Consider the following 25,747-nt stretch of genomic DNA (forward strand, 5'->3'; position numbering starts at 1 on the left):
CCTCCAGCACGAAGACGCTTTCCTTAGATTAGTTAGTACTGAACTGGAAGACCTTTACGATGCTATCCAAAATGTGGTATCATTACTGATGCAAGCGCCCTGTCTTTAGAGGAGTTATGTTAGGAGTCAGTGTAGTGTGTTTAGACTTACTCATAAGTTTACTGAAAGAACCTATCCTGAACAACACGTTATTCAAACCTCAGAGCTACTCAGAAATTATCACCTGTCTTGGCAGAGAAGCAGCAGCTAAACAATACAAGGATCTGGATTCAGCAGTTGTGTCAGCCTTAGTAGATGGCATCAGACATTCAACTTCACTCATCACTTTCTGAAACGCAGCCAGACTTTTACTCCTAAATGAAAACTGGCTGAGCAGCAACATTCAGTACCACTGGAGCCCTGGAGGAATCGGGTGATTTATAGAAACCAGTTACGCATACTTGAAGCCTGGGCTAAATAATAGTCAATAATTTATCAATATTTTTAATATGACATTATGGACTCTCTGTTTTTTCTTATGCTGAGTCTTCCGTAGAACTACAAATAATTTCCTTACTATACCAAAGCAAGGGATCTGTCTGCAACATTGGCCTCTGAAATAAATGTCTGTTCAGATTTGGTCTGCACCGCACAGTTCCTGGGAACTGCAGGTCACTTTGCATACTTGCAATACATTAGGAACACACTAAGTGTAAAGGCTAGATTAAGAAAGATACTTTCATTAGACAGTTTTATGTAGCAAGCAACAGCACAGAAAAAAAAAAAGTACATTTTTGACCTTCCTTTGATAATGACAGCTTGATTCCAAAGGACCAAAATAAAAGGAAATTTGACCCACTGAACTAACAGCTATGGTCTGACAACAATCAGAACCTAATCTTTCATACACATATACAAAATTTGGTTGATTTTTTCTTCTTCCAAATGCAAACAGAAAAGTTCCTCCTGATGGGACCATATGGCCCACTGGCAGCACTGTGGGATCAGCACTTATTTTTACCGTGTTTCTGCATGCAAACCTGGGTTTGATTGTTGCAGTTTTTAAAGAACCAGAAATGAAAAGATCATTTCTGAAGGCCAGAAAGATAGATTCACTTTGATCCATGTGACCTAGCTAAAATATTCTAAATATCAAACTTGATTTTTAGATACTACGTCTTGATTTAGCTTTAAGACTGCAGCTACTAAGGACAACAAGCAATTCTAAATCTCCTGAGCCCAGTTTTAGAGGGCCTAAGGTCAACATGGTTTCAGCTGCATTTGAAAGCATCCAGTGCTTCCTACCACAACTTTACACTGTTGTAAAACTAAACAACATTTTCTGGACTGAATTTCCTTCAAGTGCTAACATACAACAGTGATAGATTCTGGAACTTGGATAAGAAAGGGTAGTGAGAAAATTCTGGCAAAACAGGGTCTATGCAAGGCAGAAAAAAATATGTATCAAATAGTTGTTTTAAGAGTGATGCCACCTTCTCCATTTCCTCCCTCACCTCTAGCCTTCCTGCTTCCCCTCTGAAAGGGAGAGATAGGCAGGCAGGAAAGTAGAGGAACGTAAAACAGGAGTCCATCACAAAAATGCTTCAGCACAAGCCTAACTATGCTCCTGCAAATAGCAGCAGCTGCTCTGAAATACACATTTGCTCGGCAGTTCGGGGCTGAAACCTAGACTGCATTCATCCAAGCATTCTTCCCAGCTCACCAAGTCAGGGTATTTCATTATCGACGTTATCCCAGGCACTCCCATCCCACAGGAAAATGGAGCTTCCTCACTTCAAACTTAAGCGTACTTTCATCTACAGCACCCCATATTTACGGTGAATAAACTGCCTGCGAGACACCGAAGGCAGGAAACCGGTTCTGAATTGCCTCATCGTCAGCTTCTGATAAACGCTCTTCCTATACCTTTGACGTCTTGCACCACATATTTTGCTCCTCACCACCGTAGCCATAAAATCTAAAGGGCTCATTAATCCCGTAGCGTGTTAGAGTTTGGGCCGACGCTGTTGAAAATAACAAGAGGTCATACGACGAGCCAGCAGATGCACTGGTGAGTTTTCTTTCCTTTGTGAAGGAAAAATTAGACAAGATGAATCCAAGCCAGTCCCAAGACACGTCAGTGCAGAGCTGGAGCGGGCTGTGCTGCCATCTCCGTGGCCTGACCTGCGGGTGCGGCAAGGGCACCTCTGCGGCTTACCTTGGATCTCAGCTTGGCCCACCGTCGCCTTTCATTAACTAGCAGCGTGACGGCATTGCACCAGTATCTTTCCAAGCGGGAAATGAAACACTAGATAACGCACTATTTCATGCTGGATGCCAATGTGCCAACTCCAATATTTTACTCCTGTTAACAAAGGGGAGTTTGCTCCTTGCCATAATTGCACATTCCACTTCAAATGCATTTTTTGTCTTACTGAGATCATATGATTCCAAACAGACTTAAAGACATCAGAAACTGACAGGCAAAAACCCCAAAGCCTTCTTCAAATCCAGCTCTTATGCTCTTACTGAGTGAGGCTTACCATATGAACTATTTCTTGGTACACAAGCAAGACGTGTTACCTCGCTTAAGCATTTGCTGGAACAGTAGAACAAGATTTATTTTTTAATGGCAGTCTACCTTAAGGATATAGGGATTCCCCTTAGAAAGGGGGAAATTTTGTGTAACTAAGAGTACTGTAATATCTGAAGTAGTCCCTAACCTGCCTTTACTAAAAGAACACGACTACGTAGTACATTTTAAAGAGAACATGACATACAATAAAACTTTTATTTCCAGCAGACCAGGCTGCTTCCTACACATCTGTGCAGTAACCAGCACTACATAACTGTGCAGTGGGGCTCTTACTCCTGACTGGCACACAATTGCAGCGAAACACTGATACGTCTTGCAAGTCCAAGAATGTTTAGCATGTTGGCACAGAGATGCCTTTAATCTCATTTCATGTGTGAAGTCCCGTCCTGTCAAGAAATCTCTTCCTCGTACAGAAACCAAGAGCCGTAGGTAAAGTAGCTAGTGGCAGTGACTTTCAAAGCAAGCCCAGAAATATTATTCCATTTTCTGCTGAATAAAAGTATTGAGGATTCTTTGTCAGAGAAAAGCGAGGCTGGATGCCTTTATCCTGCTGCCTTTTCCGCTCACAATGCAATACTCTGTTTGGTGGGCCAAGGAGGGGTTCCCAGGAGATGCCGACAGAATTCAGTCCTCTGGTAATGGACTCCTAATACTAGAACCATCAACCTCCTCCACATTTCTCTTTGAACGAGGGTAGTCTGTCAGGATTGGAAAGCAATTTAAAACCACTGGTAAAGGGAGAATTTAGGTAAAGAAGAACGAAGGATTCCTTATCAAAGCTGCCAACAGAGAAGACCCAGGTGGTATGGCCAGGAGGGATCCTGAGCACCCACCTCTAGCCCAGAATTAGCAGATGACATTCAGTAACAAAGAGTGGCTTTTGGCAGCTCAGCACAACCTTCAGAGGGTGAAGATTAACACCTCTGTTGGATGGGGGAAGAGGCCGGGGGGGGGGGGGGGGGGGAGCAGGAAAGAAAGACTCTAAAGGCCGTGCAGGCTTTGCGATTCTGACATTTCTATCTACAAAACAAGAGATTCACAGCTTAGCTGTATTACCTGTGTCCAACATTTCGGAAAAGGGCTCAGCTTCAAGCGTCTGTTTCAAAAACTATTTTATATACATACACACGCACGCACCTACAAATATATACATATATGTATAAAGAGGCGCTCCAGACAGTAGGTAATCACAGGAAGATGTGGCATGCTTAGATTTAAAAATTGTCATTAAAGGAGGTACATATACCCTGCTGTGGCTAATTTCTAGATGCCAAGAGGGTGGGTATAGCAGACTTCTACTTTTTGAATGCTTTTTCAGTTTGACTTCATGCTATTGGGCCATATCAGAGGGGTGCATCAGCTTATACCCTCTGAAAACTGCCCTTTATATTTCATTTCTCATCTTAAGCAAAACCAAATTCTCATTTCCCAATATTTTTCGAAGGATGCAAGCACTGTGTGTAAGAAGCAAGCAAAGTTTTAGCAACAAAGCAAGCTCTCAGGCAAAGAATTTAAAAGGTATGCTTTCATGAAGCAATTACGATTTTAGAGTAGCTATGTGCAAAGATGATGTTTTAAAGCATTATCTTTGGGCAGGAAACATCCCAGACTTTAATACATACAATTTAGAGTTCTTCTAATACCTTTAAGTGGGAGGAAAAAATGCAATCTGTTTTGATAACTCTTGACATTAAACAGGGATAAATAATTAAATATGTTTAACTGTTTCATTAACTAAAGATAGAGAGAGCTGCATAGATAGAATATAGATCAAAAAGATTAAGACTGGCTGTAAATTCCCCTGATGTTTTATGACACCATTTGTATTCTGTCACTCACTAGCTTTATGTATAGTCCAAGCTGTGAACTGAATACCCCATTCAGAAAGCCACTCACTCTGCATGTTATTGCAATTTAATATTTTCACACACAGACACATCATTATCTTGGAACCTGACACTGCAAGGAGAATTCTGTAATTTTTCAAGAGTGCCTTTTTCTTCCTCTAATGCGAGCACAGAGGCACAAGATAGATCTAAATGACCACTCTTTCTTTTCCCATATTTAGTCTTTAGATAGACAGACCAGCAGGTAGGTATTTGTCTGTTTCTACGGATTCTTCTCATTTCAAATTTGTATGGATGTAATTTCACTGAAAGAGCTAAAAAGAAAGACTAAGAATCTGTCATTATTCACAAGGAGAATACCCCTCACATTATTACAACTTGAGCTTCAGAATTAGATATACGTATATTGACAGTGGAGTCTTCAGGGTTGTCTGTTGAGTCTTTGCTTAAAGAAAGGTGACTACGGACTGGAGTTATTTCACTTATGCTCAGATTCTGAAGGGGCAGTAAATACACATTCCTCCAGATTGTTTGAGAGGTGCCAGATACAGCCACAGCTCTTCAAATTGCAGGTAAAAACCCATATTCATTTATCAATATTTTAAAAGACGGATCGATTCTCAAAAGGACTTTGGAAGAAGAGACAAAGGCGTAGCTAATTTCATCAATGGAAATAGGTATATCATATACCTGACACTTGGTAGATAATCATTAACAAGCATTACAGACGAACTCAGACATAAGGAAAATCTTTATGCACAAATAGCATTGATGTCCCAAAGAATTCAGTGCCTCGAGGGCCTACTCCAAAGTCCAGTGAAGCCAGTGGAAAGACTGCCACGAACTCCAGCCGATCTCAGGTTCGGCGCAGCAAGGTTGCAGCGCTGCCCTTTTAAGCAAATGTCTGGCTACAGCGAGAGTTCCCCGAAGCGAGCGTTCTGCTGCAAGCGACACAAAGCCAGCGAAGGCTGAAAATTCAAAGTTCGAGCTGAGCACGAACCTTTAATGTTAATGCTGCATATTCACAGAAACCAGCTCCAGGACGAGGCCTGATGCTACCGGACAGTAGACAAAGTGATCGGCTATGCAAGGTTTCATTGGGAAATTCGTATTTCCTGGTCTTTGCTTGGACATGAACCTCAATTTGCCCCAAATTATGGAGTCACTAATTTTATTAGGAAAGAAAGGAGGGTTCCAGACTAAAGAAATACTCCAGAAATCCCCCCTCGTTTTTTGCCTTTATTAGAGTATTGGCTTCTTCACTAATTCACGGGGGGGGGGGGATTCTTAGGTGTGGGGGTGGAGAGGGCCGTTGCTCCGGAGCGCTGTGCTCTGAGAGTTGGGGTGACTTACTGACCCAGCAGAACCTCAGCTCCCCCAAATACAAGCCAAACATATTTCTTTCCATGACTGTAGTGCTGAGAAAATAAATTCATTAACATAACGTGAGTCATCCAGATAGCACGGCAACAGACATCACAGAAGAGATTCTTAATAAAACGAATTCTGCGGCAGGACATTTCTCTGGTTAATGCCTCAAGAGTTACTGCACAAACTGCTAAACAGCAACAGTTTGAAAGAAACAGGTACTGTCCATTGGATAAAAATAGATTTATAGGTATTTGTCAAATGCATGCTCCTTTTTCTGATCTACTGGAACAGGCAGTGCTACTACACAGATCGATATTTAGGTAATGTATTGACCGCTGGATCATACAAGGAACTTTCTGATCATGGCCTGAGGCCACATATGCGAATATTTACACCAAATCCTTGTGTGTTCTTTCAGGATACAGAGATGAACACCCACAGCACTACTGAATAACTACACAAAACTGCCATTTTATCTGGAATAGAAGTTAATCAGAAATACAAAAGTTTAAAGAGGAAATAAAATGCAAACTATGAAACGTATAAGCCTTTAATATCTGTACCACCCTCCTTTCTGCTTGTCTGAAGGCTTACAAAGAATCCAGAAGTAACTTTTCTGATGCATATTTAACAGACTGATATCAGTCCCCCCCCCCTTTTTTTTTTAAATCAATAATCATAACCCCCTGACAGTGGGCTGTTTGAGGAAGCACTAGAATTGACCTAAAGCGCCACAACTGCACAGATATTCTACTTATCTGGAACATCACATGTCTTCTAAAGCTGCGAAAGCATCAGTAGCTGTTCAGGCATTTCCTTAAGGACTTGTCCATGAGATTAACTTGGATTTCTTAATGGCTTACCTTCAGTCGCCAGTACTAACAAACATGTTAAAAACACATTACTCGTTAATAGATTGTGCTATCATGGACAGAAGGTGCGGGACCAAATTCTGTTCTGAATTTGCTCTGAATAAATACTTGAAGAGTATTTTACCAGGAAAAATTTAAGAACTCCCGAGGTAACAAAGATCTGTTTTTTATTCGCTGTATCTGGGATATATGAGCAGAATTATTTCTGAGCAGAAGGCCTTTCAAAGTTTTCCATGAGGCATCAGCTGCTTTTTAAATATAGCTACTGTGCCATGTAGGGATTTAAATGTATTTTATTCCTATGTGATAATTCTAAAATAAAATATACGATCACTTGCTAGTTTTCATGTCCTTTGTTTCACATTTATGTTATAAAATATAAGTGAAACCAGTCCTTTTCTATAAACAGAAAAAAATAGTAAAGCAATTTTATGATAATACATGAACTTCAAGCACAGCCATTTAAAAAATTAGTTTACATGATTGAGCCCAAAAGGTTCATTCACTGGGGAATAAGAAGCACTAAATATTATCCCAAAAGGAAAAAATTGCCAGACTGCATGTAAACAAAACCATTTTTTGTAAGCATCTGCAAGGGAAGAAAAGATTTTTAGTAAAATCCGAAACAGTTGCAGAAGAGGAAAAAAAAGATCTGATCCAGTAAATTCAGCAAAGGTTTCTCCGCGACCTCAGCGCGACTGGGAACGAACCCACGGACCATCAAGGCTACGTTCATCTGAAATCACGCGGCAGGTACGCCTATGCCTCCCGCTTTACGGGCGGGGCAGCTGCGGGCGAGCTGCTTTTGCCCGAGGCGCCGAAGCTGCTTCTGCCGCTCCGCCGAAGCCGCCGCTCGGCTCCCCGCGCCCTCCGACGGCGGCGGGGGCGGCCCAGGCCCGGCGGCGGGGCACGACCGCCGCGTCGCCCCGCAGAGCGGCCGCCCCGCAAGCGCACGGGGGGCCCGGGCCAGGCCGCGCCACGAGCAGCCGCCTCTGCGGCACGCTTCGGGACTCGCCCCGGGCCGGCTGCCTCCGCAGCCTCGGAGGGGGGCCGCCACCGGCCGCTTCTCCCCCGCGACGTGCTTTTCCGCCAAGCAGGAAATAAAGGCGATTTCTTCCTGTAAGGCCAGTAAAACAATACCTGGGCATCAGTTCTACCAGAACACTGCTGCTGGAAAGCCAGAGACACAGAAAAGAAAATTAACTACTATTTATGGCAGCAGTGGAAGGAAAAAAAAAAAAAAAACCGCCATGCATGCAAGAGAACAGATGGCTTATATCCAGCATGGCCCATCTTCTGCATATTACTACTTTGCTTCTCTGGAAAGGAAGTCCATGCCCCTGCAGAAAATAGTGATCTGTGTAAAATATGCTGAGGCTGGGCAATTGATCATTCCATAAGTTGGGGGGGGACAAAACTACATTTCTCCACTGCGGTATTGATCTGCAGATGCTGAAAGTGCATCCCCTTAAACCGGCTATATACCAATATTTGTGAATTTTAGGCACATACACGCAAAATCTCTTGGGTCACGTCCTCAGCTGGTGAAAATTAGTTTCATTGATGTTGATACTGATTTACATGAGTTGAGAATCTGGCCTCTCATTTAAAAAAAAAAAGAGCATTATCAGTTTAACTTTGGTTTTAGCAGAAGAATCAGGCACATGTGTTCTGCTCAACATTATTCACTGACATACAATGACTAAATACACAGCTTAAACCCATATTGCATGTGCTTACACATGAAAGACACACATATTAACAAAAAGAGTAAAGGAGAGGTTTGTGGCCGAGTCGCGGTATCTGAAAAACACCTTGTCCAAGTCAACTGCCTGCAGGAAATACAGTTGCAAAGCAGCTATCGAGTGCCAAATTGTGATCCCCTTGTTTAGGTTAAGAGTCCCACTGAGCCCCAGGAGGCTCTGCACTGCTGAGGACAAGCTGTATTTGGCTCAGACCACTACTTCGTGGCATCACAAGTCACAGCAGAAAGGCGTTTTCAGGGACATGCCAGGAGAGGGATGCCTGCGCCCTGCTCCCCCCGGCCCGAGCGCCGGGGAGCATCCAGCCCCACGCCGGGGGTGCCGCGGCGTAACCAAGCGCTCGGGGGTGAGGGAGGCGCATTTGAAACGATGCCTGACTTCGTGCATGTTCTTCACCTACACTGCCAGGAAAAACTCCTCCTTGCAGCCTTCTCCCTGGAGGCTAGGCTTGCGAACCGGCACGAGCAAACTCGGTTTAAAAAATACACGAGGAAGTACGTTTCGCTCGGAGCTGACAGCCCGTCTTCAGCTTGGGGAGCCTCGCAAAGACGAGCGCGGATTTCCTACGCTGGAAGCGACCTATGAATCATTCAGTAAAACATGCGTGTGATAATGAATAGCCAGCCTTCTTCGGGGGTGATAAGATATTTTAACTAAAAACATCAGGGCATGCTTAAAAAATGATTACAAATTATTTTAACAGTGTATTTGCAGAGGGTTATAAAAACAGCTATAATATTTTTGTCTTGGATTCTAGAATTACCAGTGTGACAGCTAATGCAGTAATGATTTGTTTCAAATGCCAGTGTTTAAGCTGTATAAAGCTGATTTTATACATTTTTCCAGTAGGCCGCATTGTAGTTAATGAAATTAAACACACCAATCGCATTTGTCCCCAGGGGATGAGGAACTGAACACACCACTGGTTTATTTTTTTATTAAAATAAATTGCAGCCAGCAAGATGGACTAATTGCATACAGAATTGAAAAAGAAACATTCCATTGATATAATTAAGCCAATTTCCATGGACAAAAATAGTTATAGTGGATATAAAATAAGCAGAGCATTCACTGCAGTTTGACTTCTCCTCACCCTCTATTTTTTGTAGAGAGCATTGACTATTAAACAAATACATATCTCAAATGGGCTGACAGTGTTATCTAGTAATGATGGCTAAATTGGTCCCAATAACTGATGCCAGGGCATTGTGTCCCATGGTCTTGGTGAAACAGCTTGTAAGCCAACAAAAACAGGCCAGAAAAAACCCACCACGTCAAAATATTACATTAAAATAACACACCTGAAAGATGCAAAACTCAAGACAAAAATAAAACACCACATCGCTTATTTTGATCTGACATTTCCCCTAAAATGCTTGTGCAGACCACTCCCCTCTTTTTTTTTTTTTGGGGGGGGGGGGAGCTGTGGTCCAGCCTCCCCCAAATTTATCTGTAGTGCTACAAAAAGTGAATGGTTAAGAGAAGATGAAGTCTTTCCACACCAGCTCAACAGAGACCAAGATTTACCATGGTAGAAGCATTATTCTGTGGCCTACTGGAAGTAATTTGGCTGTCTCAGTCCATTCTCTATTGGAAAATATCTCCCCAAGAGAACCAGCGGCCTTGTCTGCAGTCCAAGAGTGGGTTCAGCGGTACAGAAAATGCATTACTAGCTTTCTATCATAAACTGCGGCGAAGCACATCTTCAGGGCAACATGATGAAAGCTTGCTCCCCCTCTGAACAGAAACTTTCACTTCTCCCACTGTCCTGTGCACCGAGTGCTACCGAAAAGAGCAGCTGAGAACTGGTACCTCTGCACAGACAAGTACTTTACTCCATGAAAAAGGACTTCAGATTAGCCCTACCTACTAATATTGAACACACATCATGACCCTTCACAAGGAAATTTCTTCCCAATTATTAAAAAAACACAACAAAAAAGAGCAAGCAGCTTATTCAGGGTATGAGCACTCAGAAGCACGAAGTACACTTATTCCAGGGATAAAAGTCGTATTTCATTTTTATTAGCAAAGAGGGCCACATCATTCACTGAATGAAGAGAAGAAAAAAAACTTTTCAGGACAGGGACACTCTGTTACAGATTTGGACACTACCTAATGCACAACCCACTGCAATAAAAATAAAAATAAACAGCCCATGAGTAGGTAGCAGTGATGCATGAAAATCCATTAAGAAAATAAAAGAAATAATAAGGTCATAGATCTTTTCCACTATGGCATCCCTGACCTGCAATTCCTCCAGAAAAACAGGGCATATTTAAGATTAGAAAACACAGCAGTAATTTTGGTGTGGAATGCTGTGAAGTACTGACATATCAACAGGCTGTTACCAGAGAGCGGAAACAAATGTATTTGCACATAACCTTCAGATGACTTTGTTCTTAACCGCCAATGGACATTGTATGTATATGTATTTATTGATACAATGGTTACTTACCCCTGCAAGACTTGATTTTTTTTTTTGGGGGGGGGGGGGGAAGAATAGGCACAAGAAGTTTTATTAGTCAGCTAAGATTCTGATCCTTTCAGCTTGCTTTCAGAACTACATGAGTTTATCAATAATTTCTAACTGGAAAAAATTAAACATTCCCAGTAATACTGGACTAGCCATCAAGCTGTGGAAACAAGGCATAAATGTGCCCTGGCTGACAGAGAGCACATACATTCTTACACCTTGTCACCCCCAAACCGTAGAATTTGGCCCAATTGTAAATGCAGTAGTTTTTCTTCCACTAAACAATTTCACATACCAGAAGTTTACTGTAACAGGGGAAAGAAAGAAAGAGAGAGAGAGAGAGAGAGAGAGAGAGAATATAAACAGAGAATGCAAGTTTTACAGTACAAAGGCAAACCAAGACTGAAAAATCTGGATTATTTTCCTGATCCTGTCACCAGGAGCACGCAGGGATCCTCAGGCAAGTCATCACACATACTGCCTCCACTTCCCCAGTTATCCGGTGGAATTAATAATAGGTTCCCCACCACACAGGCAACTGCTGCGACTTACCTCATTAATGTTTGCAAACTTCTTGAGGCCTTTGTCTTTGAAGCACCATACTAAACATTACAGAGCTTTTATAAAATATATAAGCCATAATAACCATTGCCATAATAACAATAATAATACTTTTCACTCAATAGGGCCTTTCCTTCTGAGAATCTCAGGGTGCTTTACAAACATTAATGAATGCAGCCATGTCACAGAAGGATATTTCCTTGCTAAACAGAAGATTCGCTTGTCATTCACTTCAGGTATTTCCCTTCACAAGTGAGCCCACTTGTGCAGCCAGCAGCGCAGTCGGTGCAGGCAGGTGTAACCTCCGTGCAGCAGCAAGCTACAGCATTCCTCTGTCACCGGTCATGGAACGGCTACATCCGACTAAGGAGCTGGGATATTATTACAGTGAGCAACAGCTATGAATTACACTGCCCCAGTGTTGTGAAACCCTAGCTCCTGCCTTGCATTTTGCCCAGAAGCCAGCGGAGATTTTGTGCATTTCAGGTAGGCTTGGCTTCCTCCCGTCTGATTGAAACGGGCAGCGTTCTGCACTAACTTTGTTATTATACTAGTAATATATGCCTGAACATGGGGCAGGGTGTGTGTGTGTGGGGGGGGGGGGGGGGGGTGACGGAGAAAACAGAAGAGTAATTCTTTGCTCCTACTGACTTTAGTTTTCTTCATCAGATATTTTTAGTATCAACCTTTACAAATATGCTTGTTCTAACTCTCCTTCCCCCGGCTTATTAAAGACCCAATCTGCTGTTGCTGAACTTGGCTTTATACTACAGTTCCAGTACAAAGCCTAAAAATAAGGAAGCTTTATTTGTTGTTAAACAAGCATAAAGTTTTAAAAACAAGTCACTACATTTCTGCACATAAGACAGAGGTTCATGAGTACACAGTACCTGTGGTTTTACTATGCATTATGAGATCTTTGTATGTGCGTTACCAGTTCAAGAAAGACACATCTACGCATACATGTTTTGCATCTGCACAGTGTTTTTAAAGGGCACGGGAATTTAGTGAAATGGGAATAATATAGTACTCTGATGCACTTTATACACTTACATTTATATGTGCACACACAAGCTCCCCGTGATACCCACACACGTGGATAAAGCGTCACATGCACTGCAGGCACATACGAGCGTGGACTTTATTATAGGCAGAAATTAAATCTCCGATTTCCACATCTTCAGCTTTAGAATAGCACTTTGGCACCTTAAACCTGTTAGTCTATGGGCAAGCTCCAACAGTCTCCCACTTCAAATAACCGATGCATCCCCCACTTCGCCAAGTTTCCTTCCAGGGCAGGAGAGAAGGGAGCTCTTTGCAGTTGTTCCCTCTGCACTTTCCCGAACAAATCGGGGGGGGGGGGGGGGAGACCCGATAAGTTATATTCGTAGAACCCTTTTTTTTTTTTTTTTTTTTTTTTAAAGACTAAACTGATTTTAAATCCTTGGAAGTTTTTGTCGAGCGCTAATTACACATCACCTTAATTAGAAGATCACCCCCCCCCCCCCCGGGATCCCTAATCGCCTAATTGAACAGATCCGGGGCAGGCGGGGGAGGGCGAAGCGGCAGAGGCTGCCCGGCGCAGCGGAGGCCCCAGCACCAGGCCCCAGCACCAGGCCCCAGCACCAGGCCCCAGCACCAGGCCCCCGCGCCGCACCGCGCCGCCCCGCACCTGCGCCGCCCTCCCGGAGCAAAACGCCGCGCCGCCGCGCGTCCAGCCCCGGGCCGGCTCTCGGCCGCGCCGCCCCGGGTGCCCGCGGCGCAGCGGCCCGTCGGCGGGCAGCCCGGGAGGCGGCTGGCCGCGGCGCGGACGGCGCTCCGCCCTCGCAGAGCGGGGAAGCGGGCTCGGCGGGGCGGCGAGCGGCCCGCGCCGGCAGGGAGCCGGGGCCGCCGGGGCCCCGTCCCCCACCTGCCTGCCAGCGGGCGCGCCGTGTGCTCGCCGCGTTTAAGCGAGCTCTTTCCAAGCCCCAGAGGCCTGGGAGGCTCTTTCCGGCTCGCGTCCCGGGCAGCCAGGTGGAGACGGGGCGAAGGAGGTAGCAGACGGGGGGAGGGAAAACCTAAGCCCCCCGGACTCCGGAAATTTTCGTGCTCCGTGCGCTGCAGCGCTGGAACCGTCTGCTGAAGCGCAAACGCGTTCACGCACCGAGAAGCGGCGCTCGGACGCCAGGCTCCGCGTCCACATCTGCCCCGCTCTCCTTCCCCTCCGCAATCGCATCAGCTTTTTTAAAACTCACATTAAACCTCAGACCTGCCCTCCTCAAGAGCGGAGTCTTAAACCCAGTACTAAGGACCGGGGACCACGCTGAGAGATGTGGCGGTCGGGCAGGGCAGGGCAGCGCAGCGCTGGATTCGCCACCGCTTTTCTGTCAGTCCAGCCAGCCCTGAAGGATGCGACAGCTCTGTCTAAAATTCAGACCGGAAACTAACTTGGTTATATTCCCAATACCGGGGAGCAAACGGGGCTGCAGAAGCGGCCACCGGTTTTGAGCACGGCCACCTATTTAGGGGCTAAACCCGGCATGCCCGTCCACGTCCCCAACTGCCTCCGCGCGCCGCCGCCTAACTCGGATTTCGAAACGGAACGAGGAGTCCGCATCGCGCCCGCTGACGTTAAGTTTAAATGTGCAGCAGCTACTTTATTTGCCGTCGCTCCACCTTTTCATCTGGGGAAGAGATTTTCAGCTACTGGGGAAGCATCTCCTCAGTCACCGACACTTTATTTTCGGTGCAAAGGATTAGGCCCGTCGCACGTGGGGGCGGGGGCACGACATGGCCCGCTCTACCTGCAGCTCCCCCCGGGGCTGCCAGATCGCCAAGCCTCGCGGAAGCTCAGGGCACACGACGCCTTCCCTAGGGCCCCTCATCCACGGCCTTCGACGGAGGGGCCCGGCAGGGACGGGGCGCGCCGCAGCGGGGGCTCGGGCTCGGGCTCGCCGGGGCCGCGCCGCCCGCGCTCACCTGGGGCCGCCACCGGCGCCCGCCTCCCTCCGCAGCCCCCCCGGAGCGCTGCCCTTCCTCGCCCTGTTACAGAGCCCAGTCTTTCCATCTGCAGCTAGCAGGTCCGAGACGCTGCCGCCCCCGCAGAAGGGTGAGACCGCGGTCTAAAACAATTCCCATCGCTGGTTCAGGTTCCCACTCCGGTACCGGCCTCTCTGGGCGCCAGATCAGAGCCACCGCGCATTTCACTGCACTCTCCACGCCAGCACACGCGCTCGTCCCCGTCCCGAGTCAGGTAACAGACTCGGGGTCCCGGGGGAGCCTCACATCTGCTTAAAATATTGTCCAATGAAATGGAATTCTACAACATATTGTGTTTTTAATATACTGTACGCTGCCGCCTTGCACCCCTCGTCGGCGGAGCGCGCGTGTACCGCTTTACCACAGGATATATGCAGGCATTAATAAATACAAGCACGCGCTAATGGGCTGGAGCGCCTCGGAGTGCGGGCACAGAGGTGTGCTTGAAAGAGCCGTGCGCCTTTTCATGCAGGAACTGGAGTTGTCACTACCTTGCCGAAATAAATACAGCAAGATCCGCACACTCGCGTCCGTGTTTAATCTGTTTTGCAAATACATACTCCTGGGACACGGAAACCTTAGCTTCGGACTACCGTTTTGAACTGTGATCCCTAAAAAATCCTCAGCTGAAACCCCATAAACCGTTGGGCCTTGTATTGTATTAAACACCTGATTTTAATCAGAGTTCAGCCTTCCAAATAGACACTTGCAGTTTGTATTAGCGGTGCTCACTCAGAGACGGGCGGTTTCCTAACTGCAGCTCCTTGTGCAGAAGCGGAGCGGCTGACTGCCGGCGCAGAGGTCCCAACGCATCTCCCCAGCACTTCAGCGATCCAGGCGCTGCAAACCTGTTAGTCCTTAACTGCAGGCGCTTGCTTACCGCTGCCAAGCTCGGAGAGCTCACGGCGGAGCCCGGCGCGCCGCACACGCGGCCCCGAGCCGAGCCGAGCCGAGCCGAGCCGAGCCGCCGGCGGTGCCCGCGCTCCCCGCGCTCCCGGCCGCCGGCGCCGACCAGCAGCCTTGCAGAGGGAAAATACCCCGCCAGGCTCGGCCACGCTTTCCCCGCCAAGAGCGGGCTCTGCCTGAGAAGTACTCGTCTCCGTAACGACCTAAAACAAAAGTTTAGTGATCTTTGACATTTGTAAAGGTATTATTTAAATGGGGGCGTTTAAAGCATATGTTTATTGAAAAAAAAATCCCACGATTAACTGAAAGACAACTTCCCAAATAGCGTTTCAGCAATGTGCTGACAATGTTGATCATGCGAACTGTAAAACATCCACGGCTCTGAGCAGTATTTCTACGTACAGAGCTACATTTGTTAGAGCGAGGAAGGTGCGGGAATATCACACACACGCGCGCGCACGGTTATTTTGGGAGCTGGGGAATCTTAACGGAGCGCACTGTAAGATGCGGCCACATAAAGGTAAGTTGTTGGGCCTCGGGGTCGCCGGCATGGTGTGTCGTTGCAACAGTAAAAACGAGGAGCCGTGGTCGGCGCTTGGCCACCACGGGGCTTCGCTCTCCCGTGGGCTCCCCACGACTGCAGGAAAACTCCAGCAACAAAGCGACCTTTTTTAAGCTTGACTGAGGAGCTGCAATGTTATTTCAGACAAAATTTGCGAGCGCGATATCCTCCTCGAGAAGGGAGGAGGGAAGGACGGCTTGTGTGAAGGAGACGGGACCAGAGCTGCAGTAAGAAATTCCCGCTGACCTTGAGGAGTGTAAAAGGCTCCCGAATAACGAACGTGAATTACAAAACAAACCGCTGAGCCCACGTGTGCGCGTGTTCCCCGCGCGTGAGCGTGCAGGTGGCCCCAGCGCTCGGCCCGGAGGGCGGCGCGGCGCGGCCTCACCTGGGCGCGCTCACCTCGGGGCGGCCGGGCGACCGACACGCGACGGGGCTGCTGCGGAGCCCGGCGCCTTTCACCGTCCGACTCTCAAGACGTCAAAGTCCTCCTGAAAGACTGCCTGCGAAAACGCACGCGATTTAAGCAAGCCAAGCGCCGCTACTCCCCGAAGCTTCCTCAAAGCACTAAAAGCAGAGTTTCTAGCAGGGGACAGACTACGCTGCAACTCCCGCAGCCTCCAGATATTTCGCACAGAGCCAGATCGAAACAGAAACTAAATAATAATTATAGCAAAAAGAAGTACTGACAGGCTGCCCGGGCACTAGGATCTTCTGCTGCACCAACAGTTAATCGGCGAGGAAGCACACGGACCATTTACAGCTGGACTCTACAGAAGTAAGGGGGGAAAAAACCCAACACTCTTCCCTACAAAAGCCAAACTCTCCTCATCTGAAAATCCAGTCTAAAAACAATTCGAAAGAAAGAAAAGAAAGAAAGAAAGAAAGAAAACGGGTCCAGTGGAAGACGGAGGAAAATGTGCGCAAGAGTTAAGAGATACAATTCCACCCCCCCAAGTAAATTTTAAAAAATTAAAAATTAAAGACACTCCCCCACACTCCCCTCCCCCAGACCTTCTTAACCCCCAGCTGGGACACCCGAGCTGCGTTCAGGATCTTCCCTCTGGACCTGCGAATCCAAAAGCCCTCACTGAGAACGGATCCATTTTGCTACAAATTCGCTTCCTTCCCTCTCCTTGATAATTATTCCTGAGACTAGAAGGGTTTCTCTTTTTTTCCGTTTGTCTCCGTCTGTCTCCCTCTCCCCCTCTCTCTCTCCAGCGTTAAGTCTCTCTGGATCGCGCAGGCAGATGCCAAACGCAGACCTCTAGCGCCCACTATTTCAAAAGCCAGGAATATTATTTCACAAGACTTGGAACGACTCAATAAAAAAAAGTTGCTATCCCCTTTCGTCAACTTCGAGCTAACTTTCGCTTTTCTCCCCCGGCCGCCGGCCCCGCGCCGCTCGCCGTGCGCCCGCGGCGCCCCGCTGCAACACGCCCGGACGCGGCGCCGGCGGCGCGGGGCAGCGCGGTGCGGGGCGCCCGGTGGCCGGGCGCGGGGCGGCCGCCGGCTCGCGCCGCCGCGGGGACGGGCGCGGGCGCGGAGAGGAGAGGAGCCCCGGCGCCGCGCAGCCCCCGGCCCGGCGCCGCGCGTGCCGCCCGAGCCGCCGCGGGGGCGGCTCGCGGAAGAAGGGAGAGAAGGGACCTACTTTTGGGCAGTTTTCTCGCCCTCGCCTTGGATCTCATCGTGTCGGCTTGCGGATTCCTCTCCTCCTCCTTGAGCCCAGAAGCAGCTACACACTATCTTCATCTCCCGAGCATTGTCAGTTTGGACACCTTCGCACATGCGCACAGAGCATTCAATCTGACACCCTCACCAGGGCCAAAAAAACTTTCCAATGTATTCATCATCATCGGTTTTTTTTTTTTTTTGTCCTATCGTCTTCTTCAGACCACTTATCTCTCCCCCCTCCTCTCTCCCAGCACCATCACCGCCTTCCCCTGATCTGCCCCTTTAAGAAAAATCAGCCCTCTCTGCTCCTAACCCTCTGCACACTGACCTTACACACTGGACAATATTTAAGGATCAAGGTGCCATCCTATAAAGAGGTGATTATTATTATTATTATTATATTATTTAATGACAATGCCGTGGAGGGAGTTTGTTAATGGGTGGCATTTTGCAATTGCGCGTATTTTAGATATGCTTTTATTTTTAATTTGAAATTTATTTCAGCAACTCTTCAGTCAGGGTTTTTCTTTTTCTTACTTTTTTTTTTTTTTAACCCTTTTGCTTTGCTTGTCCCCTTCGGCTCAAGCGGTTACGCAGCTTTTCAAAAGCACTTGCGCTTTGTGCTCCGCTGTCATTTCTCGCTTTTGCGCCAGAACGTTTCTGTTAGATACCGGCGCTAGAAAGGCTTTGCTGCTTCCCCCCAATCTGTTTCTCCGCCGCTGCGGACATTTCGGCCGCAAACGCTAACCCGCGGCCGGGCCCCGTCCCCTCGGGGCTTCGCCGGCGGAGCGCCCTGCGCGGGCAGCCGCCCGCCCCGCCGAGCACCGCGCGGCCCGGCCCGGCCCGGCCCGGGCGCAGCCCCGCTCCCACGCGGCTGCAGCCCCTCGCCGCCGCCCCCGGAGGGCTGCCGAGCCGAGCCGAGCCGAGCCGAGCCGAGCCCCCTGCCCGCAGCCGCCGCTGCCCCGCGCCTCCCAGGTGCAAGGTGCGCCCGCCCGGGGCGCCCCCCCGGCGAGCCCCGCCGAGCTGCCCGCCGGCCGCGGAAGCCGCGGCAGAGGCAGAGCGGGCAGCCCCTCTTTGAAGAAAGGGGCGAAGTGTAAATAGCGCGATGATTGATGTGCTGTCTTTGACTGCGGAGAAAGCACTATTTTAATTCAAGTGGCCAGGTCAGATGGTCACGGAAGGAGGTTGAAAGGTAGGATTTAATGAGATTAATATGGAGAGCGCGCCTTCCTAAACATTCAATACACGAGCCGGGCGAGGGAGAGGAGAGCGCGCCGGTGCGCGACCGAGGCGCTAACCCCCACCGCGGCTCGGGAGCGGCGGAGCCGGGAGCCCGCTCGCCGAGGGGCCCTGCAAAAACGGAGCAAAACTGCTGTGGGTGCGTCAGGTCGCTGCTGGAAGCCATTCTGCCAGCTGAACTCCTGCCCTGCAGGTGGAACTGGGGAGGGGGAATATTCTCGCTAATTACCGGTTTTCCCCTCCTCAATAAACTCTTTAATTGAACAGGGGAGTAGGGCCCTTTCAGATGCTACTTAGGAGGCTGCGTTAAAGGGAAGGGTGGTGGAGCAAGAGGCCAAATAAAATAAATACATTTGAAGGGAACTTGCAGCCACGTGTCGCCTAAAACGTTGAACCGGTGCCTGCGAATTCCTTCCTCGAGAACGCCCCAGCGTGCGCAGGTAGCCGCTCCGCTCCGCGGCGGCACCGGGGTTGGAAAAACAAGCTCTGCCGAGCTCCACTGCTGAAACAGGAGCCCTAATGTTTCCCATTCACTGAAATATTTCTTCCAACGACCCTGGACGCTAGCTGTCTCCCATGTCCCTCCGACAAGCTGCTAATGGGACAGACAGATCGCAGTTTTAGAGTGCTGTCCCTGGTTATTGTTCCCTGTTATTCCTGCGGTCACCTCGCACCAGACGCGCTCTCCCCGACCCCGAGAAAAGCCCCTGAAACGGCGACGAGCCGAGCGCGGAGCTCCCGGCCCTCAGAGCGGGGCAGCCGGCGGCGGCTCCGGGGAACGGAGGGCGCCGACGGCCCCTCCGCTCGCTCCAAACGCCCGCTCGCGGCGTGCGCGTCCCCGAGGGCCGCTGGTGCCGGGCTACAGCCGCAGGCACGGCTCCGCGGAGCTGCGGGCGGTGCTCTCCCGCACTCCTCCGAGGGCACAAGCCTGGCTTTTGTTTTGCTGCCAAAATCTGCTGCATCTCCAGCATCTAGAGTCCCTATATTAAATAGTCCCCGCGATAAATAAGCATGCACTAACGGCACGGTCGCGGGGCTGCCCAGGAACTGCTGTTACCAGGACCCGCTCGCAGATATTTTAGCAGATGCAAAAAGGTTGAGGTTTTTCCTTTTTTTGGGGGGGGGGGGGGGGGGGCTCTACAGTTTAGTAGATGCTTCTGCAGAAGAAGCCGAAGAGAAGCGATCGAAAAGAAGGCGTGCGACCCGACGAAAGCCCGGCCAAGCCGAGGGACGGGGCTGCCCTCGGCTTGCCTCGGAAACCAGTTTTCATTTCTTACACTTCTCACTCGCTATAGCCGCGTTATGCGCAGGCCGCGCTGCGGGCTCCGGCCGGGCCGCGGGCTGGCTTGGTAAAAAGCCGGGAACGAATTTTTCGGTCGAGATGCCGAGGTGCGGTCGCGGCGAGCTGCAGCCCGTGCGGGAGGGGACCCCGGTCGCCAGCAGTGCCCCTTGCAGCGCCGGCGTTTCGGCAGGGGCCCCCAGCCCTTGCGAGAGGGCCCCGCTCCACCACCTCGGTTTATGCCACAAACGCTCCGGAGGCGGCTCGGCGCGGCTCGCACGAGAGCGGGGAAGCTCTCGGTGACCGCGTGCCCCTGGCAGGGCGGCCGTCCCACCCGCACGGCGCCGCGGCTCGCTGCATGGTGCTCTCCCCCCGCGGCGCCGCGCGCTCTGTAAACTGCGAACGGCATTTTGCTGCGTCTCGGACTGGGATCCCCCGGGGAAGGTCCGTGCCCCCCCGGAGCGAGGGAGAAACCCGCAGCCCCCGCCGCCGCCCTCGGGCGCAGCCTGCGCGGCCGCCGAGCATCCCGCGGTGCTGCCGAGCTTGGCACGCTGCACCTGCCGGAGCGCGCACCGCCTGCGCGGAGAAGGGCAAGTTCATGGGGCGGGGGGGGGGACGCGCCAGGAAGTTCCCGGCTCCCCAGAATCAGCCCGGGGGGCCGCGCGGGAGCGGGCGGCCCCCCCCGCGCTTGCGGGACCCTCGGAGGCGCTGGGCGCGCTCCTGCCGTGCCGAGGGGAAGCGGCTCCCCGGGAGGGGCCGCTCACCCTTCTCTGCTCCGCGGAAAGGGGCAGCCTTCCCCCCCCGCGGGCCCGGGCAGGGCACTCGCCGCGCTCCCGCTCCGGCGCCCGCCAAGGGCCCCCGCCCCGCCGAGCCGGGGGAAGCGGGCGGCGGCTGCGCGGGGGGCACCGACGAGCCGCCGGGAGCGAAATGCGCTTTTTAAGAGTTTATATAGTCCTCCCTTGCCCCTGTTTGCACCTTCAACTCTGCTTCCTCGCTCAGCTAATACGCATTTCAACACACGCAAGCTCTGTAGCGCGCCGCATGCGTTTCACCGGGGAGTCACTGCAAGCCTCGGGAGGGGGGCGCGGGAGCGGCTGTAGTTTACGGGGGGGTTGCCTGGCATTTTCACGACAGAGCCCCGGGTTCCCAGGTATTTTATGAAGCCGCCTTTAACAGCACGCTGCAAGTGAAGCGTTGCGCGCAAGCCTCCGCGCCTGGCTCCGTACAGAGGCAGACGGCCAGGCGCTCGGCCCCGCTGCCCCGGGCAGCCCCGCGGGGCTCCCAGCGCTCCGGCTGCCGGGCAGGGGCGCGGCGCTCCGCAGGCTCTCGGGCACAAGTGCTTTTAAGCGGTAAAGGAGGCTAAAATGGTTGCGATAGGTCGGCTTGTCCGGGAGCCGCCGCACATGCAGAGTAACCAATTTCTCTTCCCAAGGATTTTCGCACAGAATGTTTGTTTCTGCCCAGCGTTGCGGGAAGATTAGGCCAAGCATTAGCATTTCGGACTGCGCAATCTCCCCGCGGCATGCGAAGGGACTGCTCCCCGTTCGGGTCCGAGCCCCGGACAGATTAGGCGGTAAGAATGTCACACGCTTCCCTAAGGGTTTTTCCTTTCTAATCTGCCATTAATAAGCTGAGGAAGCGCGCACACAACCACCGCATTGTAATCAGGATCTGCCTTAAATCCACGCAAGCAAGAACAGCCTGCCTTTCATCCTCGCCGGGGCCAGGGAATTCCAACACCTTTCGGCCGCGGTTTAAAGCCCCGGCTCCCTGCGTGATGCAGGCGCAAGGGGGCAGTTAAGGACAGCCTGCGAGCCCGGGCTGCCTCGCGGCCGGCGCCGGGTCAGCGGCGCCGCGGCCGGCGACCCCCGCCCGCAGCAGCCGCGGCCGCTCGGCCCGGCGGCAGCCTCGCTCGGCCCGGCGGGGCAGCCGGACACCGGCGGGGCAGCCGGACACCGGCGGCTGGCGGCGGCCGAGCCCCGGGGGCGCAGCCCGGCTGCCCCCAGCGCCGCCGCCGCCCCCCCCGCCGAGGCGGCGGCCGGGACACGGCGCGCAAACGCGCCTTACAGGCAGGTAGATACGGACGCGGGCTAGAGCCCAGGAGGCAGACTGTCCACGCCATCGGCGGCGGCGGCGCCTCTCCCGGGAGGGAAAAACCCGTCTGCATCGGCACGCCCTTCTGGTTTATTTTACTTTTTTAAACGCGAACGCCTTTAGGCAGCTCCGGACAAAACATCGCGTCTTGGAGAAAGACAGAGCAAAAGTATTTTCTGTACAAGACGCAGACATTTTCGAAGTCCGATTCATTTACAAGCGAAATATAGGGGAGGGGGGGAAGAAATGAGATTAATATCATTGCAAAACCTGTCCGTGCATGTTACTGTCCTGCAGCTCACTTTCCTGATACTTAATCTGCACTGAAATCAAGTCTTTGCATTAAAATATTTATCAGATTTTTTTATTCTCATTTCCAGATGAAAGCACTGGTTCCTCTGGCCATGAAAATATAGCGTGTAAATTGGCTTTTAAGATTTTCTGAAAAACATGTTCAGCTATAAGAATTCCTTCAAATTCGTTACACTCCGCTGTGTAAGGCTACGCTTTGCTGGTCCAGGGTAAGGTAAAAATGAATGTCCTAAAATAAGAGGTCGTAAAACATTCACATTTGAAGATATACCTTGAACGGTATTATAATTGTAAAAGAGAGCACACTGTTGTCTTCAAAAGGCCAGGCTATAACCCGAAATAATTTTTGGAGGACGCAAACACAGCAGTTTTAACCATGACGATCTCTTAGAATAAAGACCGATTAAAGAGTTTAGCAATTTTTTAGACTTCGGATCAAAGTATTGTTGCCCAGGGAACGCTCGCCAGACGAAAGCCAGGCGGCAGCGAGGGGCGCTCCAGCGTGGCGAGCCCCTTGGGAGCGGGAGGAGCCCGGGCGCCGGCCCCGGGGCAGCGGGCTCGCGTCCCCCGGCGCTTCGGGGGTGTCCGCTCCCGCGGCAGGCACAAGCGGTGTCACTAGGAAGCAGGTGTTGGACGGGTAATTTTCGATCAGACATTGTTTAACCGAAATGCACCGTTCTGAAGATACTAAAACGGTCTCTTCCAGCTTTCTTCTCGAAGGAACCCGAAGTCCCCCCGCCCACGCCCTGAAAGGCGCAAGCGAGCGGTAGCGCTCGGCCAAGTGCGCCGTTTTGGCGTGTTACCCCTTGCGAGACGCCTCTCTGAGGAGGGCAGGCACATCAGCAAAGCCGAATCGCTGCAGAAATCCCTTTCCTCAAGGACTGCAACACCCTGCTCTTCCTCAGCTAGCCTGAAGTCCGACGCGTACCGCTCAGAGCCGGCTGCCCAGGCACCAGCCTCGGGGGCTCGCACCGCAGGAAGTCTCAGTCTCCGGCGGGAGACAGGCGAGGCGCAACACGCGCAGACCCCCTCGCTGCGCCGCCCCAGCCGGCCAGCCTCGCCGGAGCCCCCGGCGGCACCGCGGCGGCTCTGCGGCCGCCTCCTCCCCTCACTTTCCGCGAGCGCGGAGGAGCCCGCTCCGCTCCAGGCCGCCCCGCGGGGCGCAGCCGCGGAGGAGCGGCGGCCCGGGGCAGCTCCCCAGTCCCGGTCGCTCCCACAGGGCAGCCCAAGGCCGCTCCCCCCCCCCCCCCCGGCACTGCCGCCTTCGCCCCGCGCAAGAACCGCGCCGGCTGCGCGGGGCAGCGGGCGAGGCGGCCCCACTCCTCCCCGCTTTCACACGAGGCCACTGCAACTGCCGTCGCTGCAGAGGCAGCGGACCGCTGCTCCGCCTGCGCCTCCGCCGCTAACGACGGCTGCAGCGGAGCTGGCTGTATAATTATTAGCTATTAATTGAGTTCAAGACCTTTTATGGCTGTAGGAAATGAGGAGTCCGACCACTAATCCCGAAAAGGGTCTGTGCACAGCCAAGAGCTATGAAAAAGCCATCCAGGGCTGGCTGGGCCCGGCCTGACACAATGCCCCTGGGGGCAGGGAAAGCATTAACGAAAAAAATTCATTAGGTGAAAATTATAGAAACTTTAAACCGACGGGTTTATTTACTAGAGCCCTTTGGGGGCTGACACGGGAGCGCCGGGGAAGGCAGGGGTGCGAGGGCCGGCGGCAGCGCCCGCCCGGCGGCCCCCAAGCAGCAGCGGGTGCGGGCCCGCCGCGGCCTTCCGCGCTCAGGCGCCCAGGGACGGGACGCGCCCCGCCGAGGCCGGCGCTGCTGGGAGCCGCCGCCTCGCCCCCGCATCCCGGTCGCGGAGGGGACTTCGCCTCCTCTTTGCACGTCCCCACCCTCCGGTGAGGCTTCCTCCGAATCGCCTCGACGCTCGTTTCCACGCGAGGGACGCCCGGAGGTGCTAGCGCCTTCTCTCCTCTCGGCACCCGACCCTTCTCCTCCGCTCCCGCGTGAAAGACGTTTCGGGACAGCATTCACGGACCGTGCGAACGACCAACCCCCCCCCCCCCTTGCCAGGGAGAGAAATCCGGTGTATTCAGGAAAAGGGCATATCCTCAGAAGCTGGCAGATTTGCTTTTAAAGGCTGTTTTGTTCGTGCCTTTTTTCTGAAAAATTTTTATTCATGTATTTTCAAGGCACGGCTCACATGCCTGCAAAAGATTATTAAAGTAAAACATCATAGAGGTTTTCCCCCTTCACTGTTTAGAATTACTTTTCTGGAAGAACTTTCTGAGCATAGCCCTCCCCGAGTCATAATTAAGAACACGATTTTTTTGCTAGCAAACAGGAAAAGTCAAAGTCAAATGCTTTCCCCAAAGCTCCTCTTCGTTTAAACGCGGAGTTCCGCACTGCAGCAGCATTTTCAGATACCTTTGCGATAGATAAAACCATTTTGCGTGCTGAATTGGTGTTGTTCATCTACAGAGGAACAAATTAAAGCAGTGAGACATGTTTATATGGAGCAAACCTAGAAGCATCTCTGCGTCTTGGAAACATAACAAACGCGGCAGACTAATTCTTCCCGAGTTTTCGAAAGCTGCTTAAAAGGCAAGAGGATGTGGTCCCTCCAATCCTCCTCCCCCCCCCTTTTTTTTTTTTTAATCTTAAAAGATGATGATCCAAGAGCTGAGGACGTTAAACTCCTTTCGGGAGTGCGATAAAGTACAAAAAGCCGGTGACAACCCATTCATGATTAACTCCTTTTCTTAAAAAGGTGCACAACGGACGCAAGCAGGGACCCGACGGGACGCGAGCATATTTTATTCACGTAAGAAAAAGCAGCTCCAACACCGCCCCCCCCCCCCCGAAAGAAAAAAGAGAGAAAGAGGAAGAGGAGGGCGGCTCAGCGCAAAGTCGAGGGCTAGCGGCAGAGGGGAAACCGAGGCGCCGCGATCGCTCGGTCAGCAGCGCGGGTGCGCAAGGCGCCGAGGAGCGCGGGAGGAGCGCGGGAGGAGCGCGCCCCCGGCCCCCGCCAGGGCCCCCGGGCCGAGCCCCGCGCGGGGGCGGCGCTGGCCGCCCGGCACCGGCCGATCCGCCGGGGCCCGCGCGGCGCCCCGGACGCGGCGGGGGCGCCCAGGCGGGGCTGCGGGCGGAGGCGGCGCCTCCCGCGGAGCCCGGCCGGGCCGCTCGCGCGGAGC

At 51.6% G+C, this 25,747-nt stretch overlaps 1 protein-coding gene and 1 long non-coding RNA gene across 5 annotated transcripts in view; one reads left to right on the forward strand and one right to left on the reverse strand.

The window, feature by feature from the left end:
- Window positions 1-17,776, reverse strand: part of PRDM16 (PR/SET domain 16) — a 349,652-nt gene extending 331,876 nt beyond the window's left edge. For 3 of the 4 annotated variants that reach the window (XM_064525412.1, XM_026096564.2, XM_026096563.2), the window contains exon 1: window positions 17,603-17,776. In XM_064525412.1, the coding sequence (XP_064381482.1) occupies window positions 17,603-17,639 (37 nt within the window). In that variant the 5' untranslated portion in view covers window positions 17,640-17,776. The remainder of the gene's footprint in view (window positions 1-17,602) is intronic. The other variant, XM_064525413.1, reaches the window with a different exon arrangement.
- A 10-nt stretch (window positions 17,777-17,786) lies between these two features.
- On the forward strand, window positions 17,787-25,065 carry LOC112981151 (uncharacterized). Its single transcript, XR_003258637.2, has 3 exons — window positions 17,787-18,002; window positions 21,576-21,716; window positions 22,618-25,065. It is a non-coding gene; the product is annotated as an uncharacterized LOC112981151 (long non-coding RNA).
- Window positions 25,066-25,747: the final 682 nt, after the last annotated feature.

The sequence above is a fragment of the Dromaius novaehollandiae genome, chromosome 24 (genome assembly GCF_036370855.1).
Source record: "Dromaius novaehollandiae isolate bDroNov1 chromosome 24, bDroNov1.hap1, whole genome shotgun sequence".
Taxonomy (NCBI): domain Eukaryota; kingdom Metazoa; phylum Chordata; class Aves; order Casuariiformes; family Dromaiidae; genus Dromaius; species Dromaius novaehollandiae.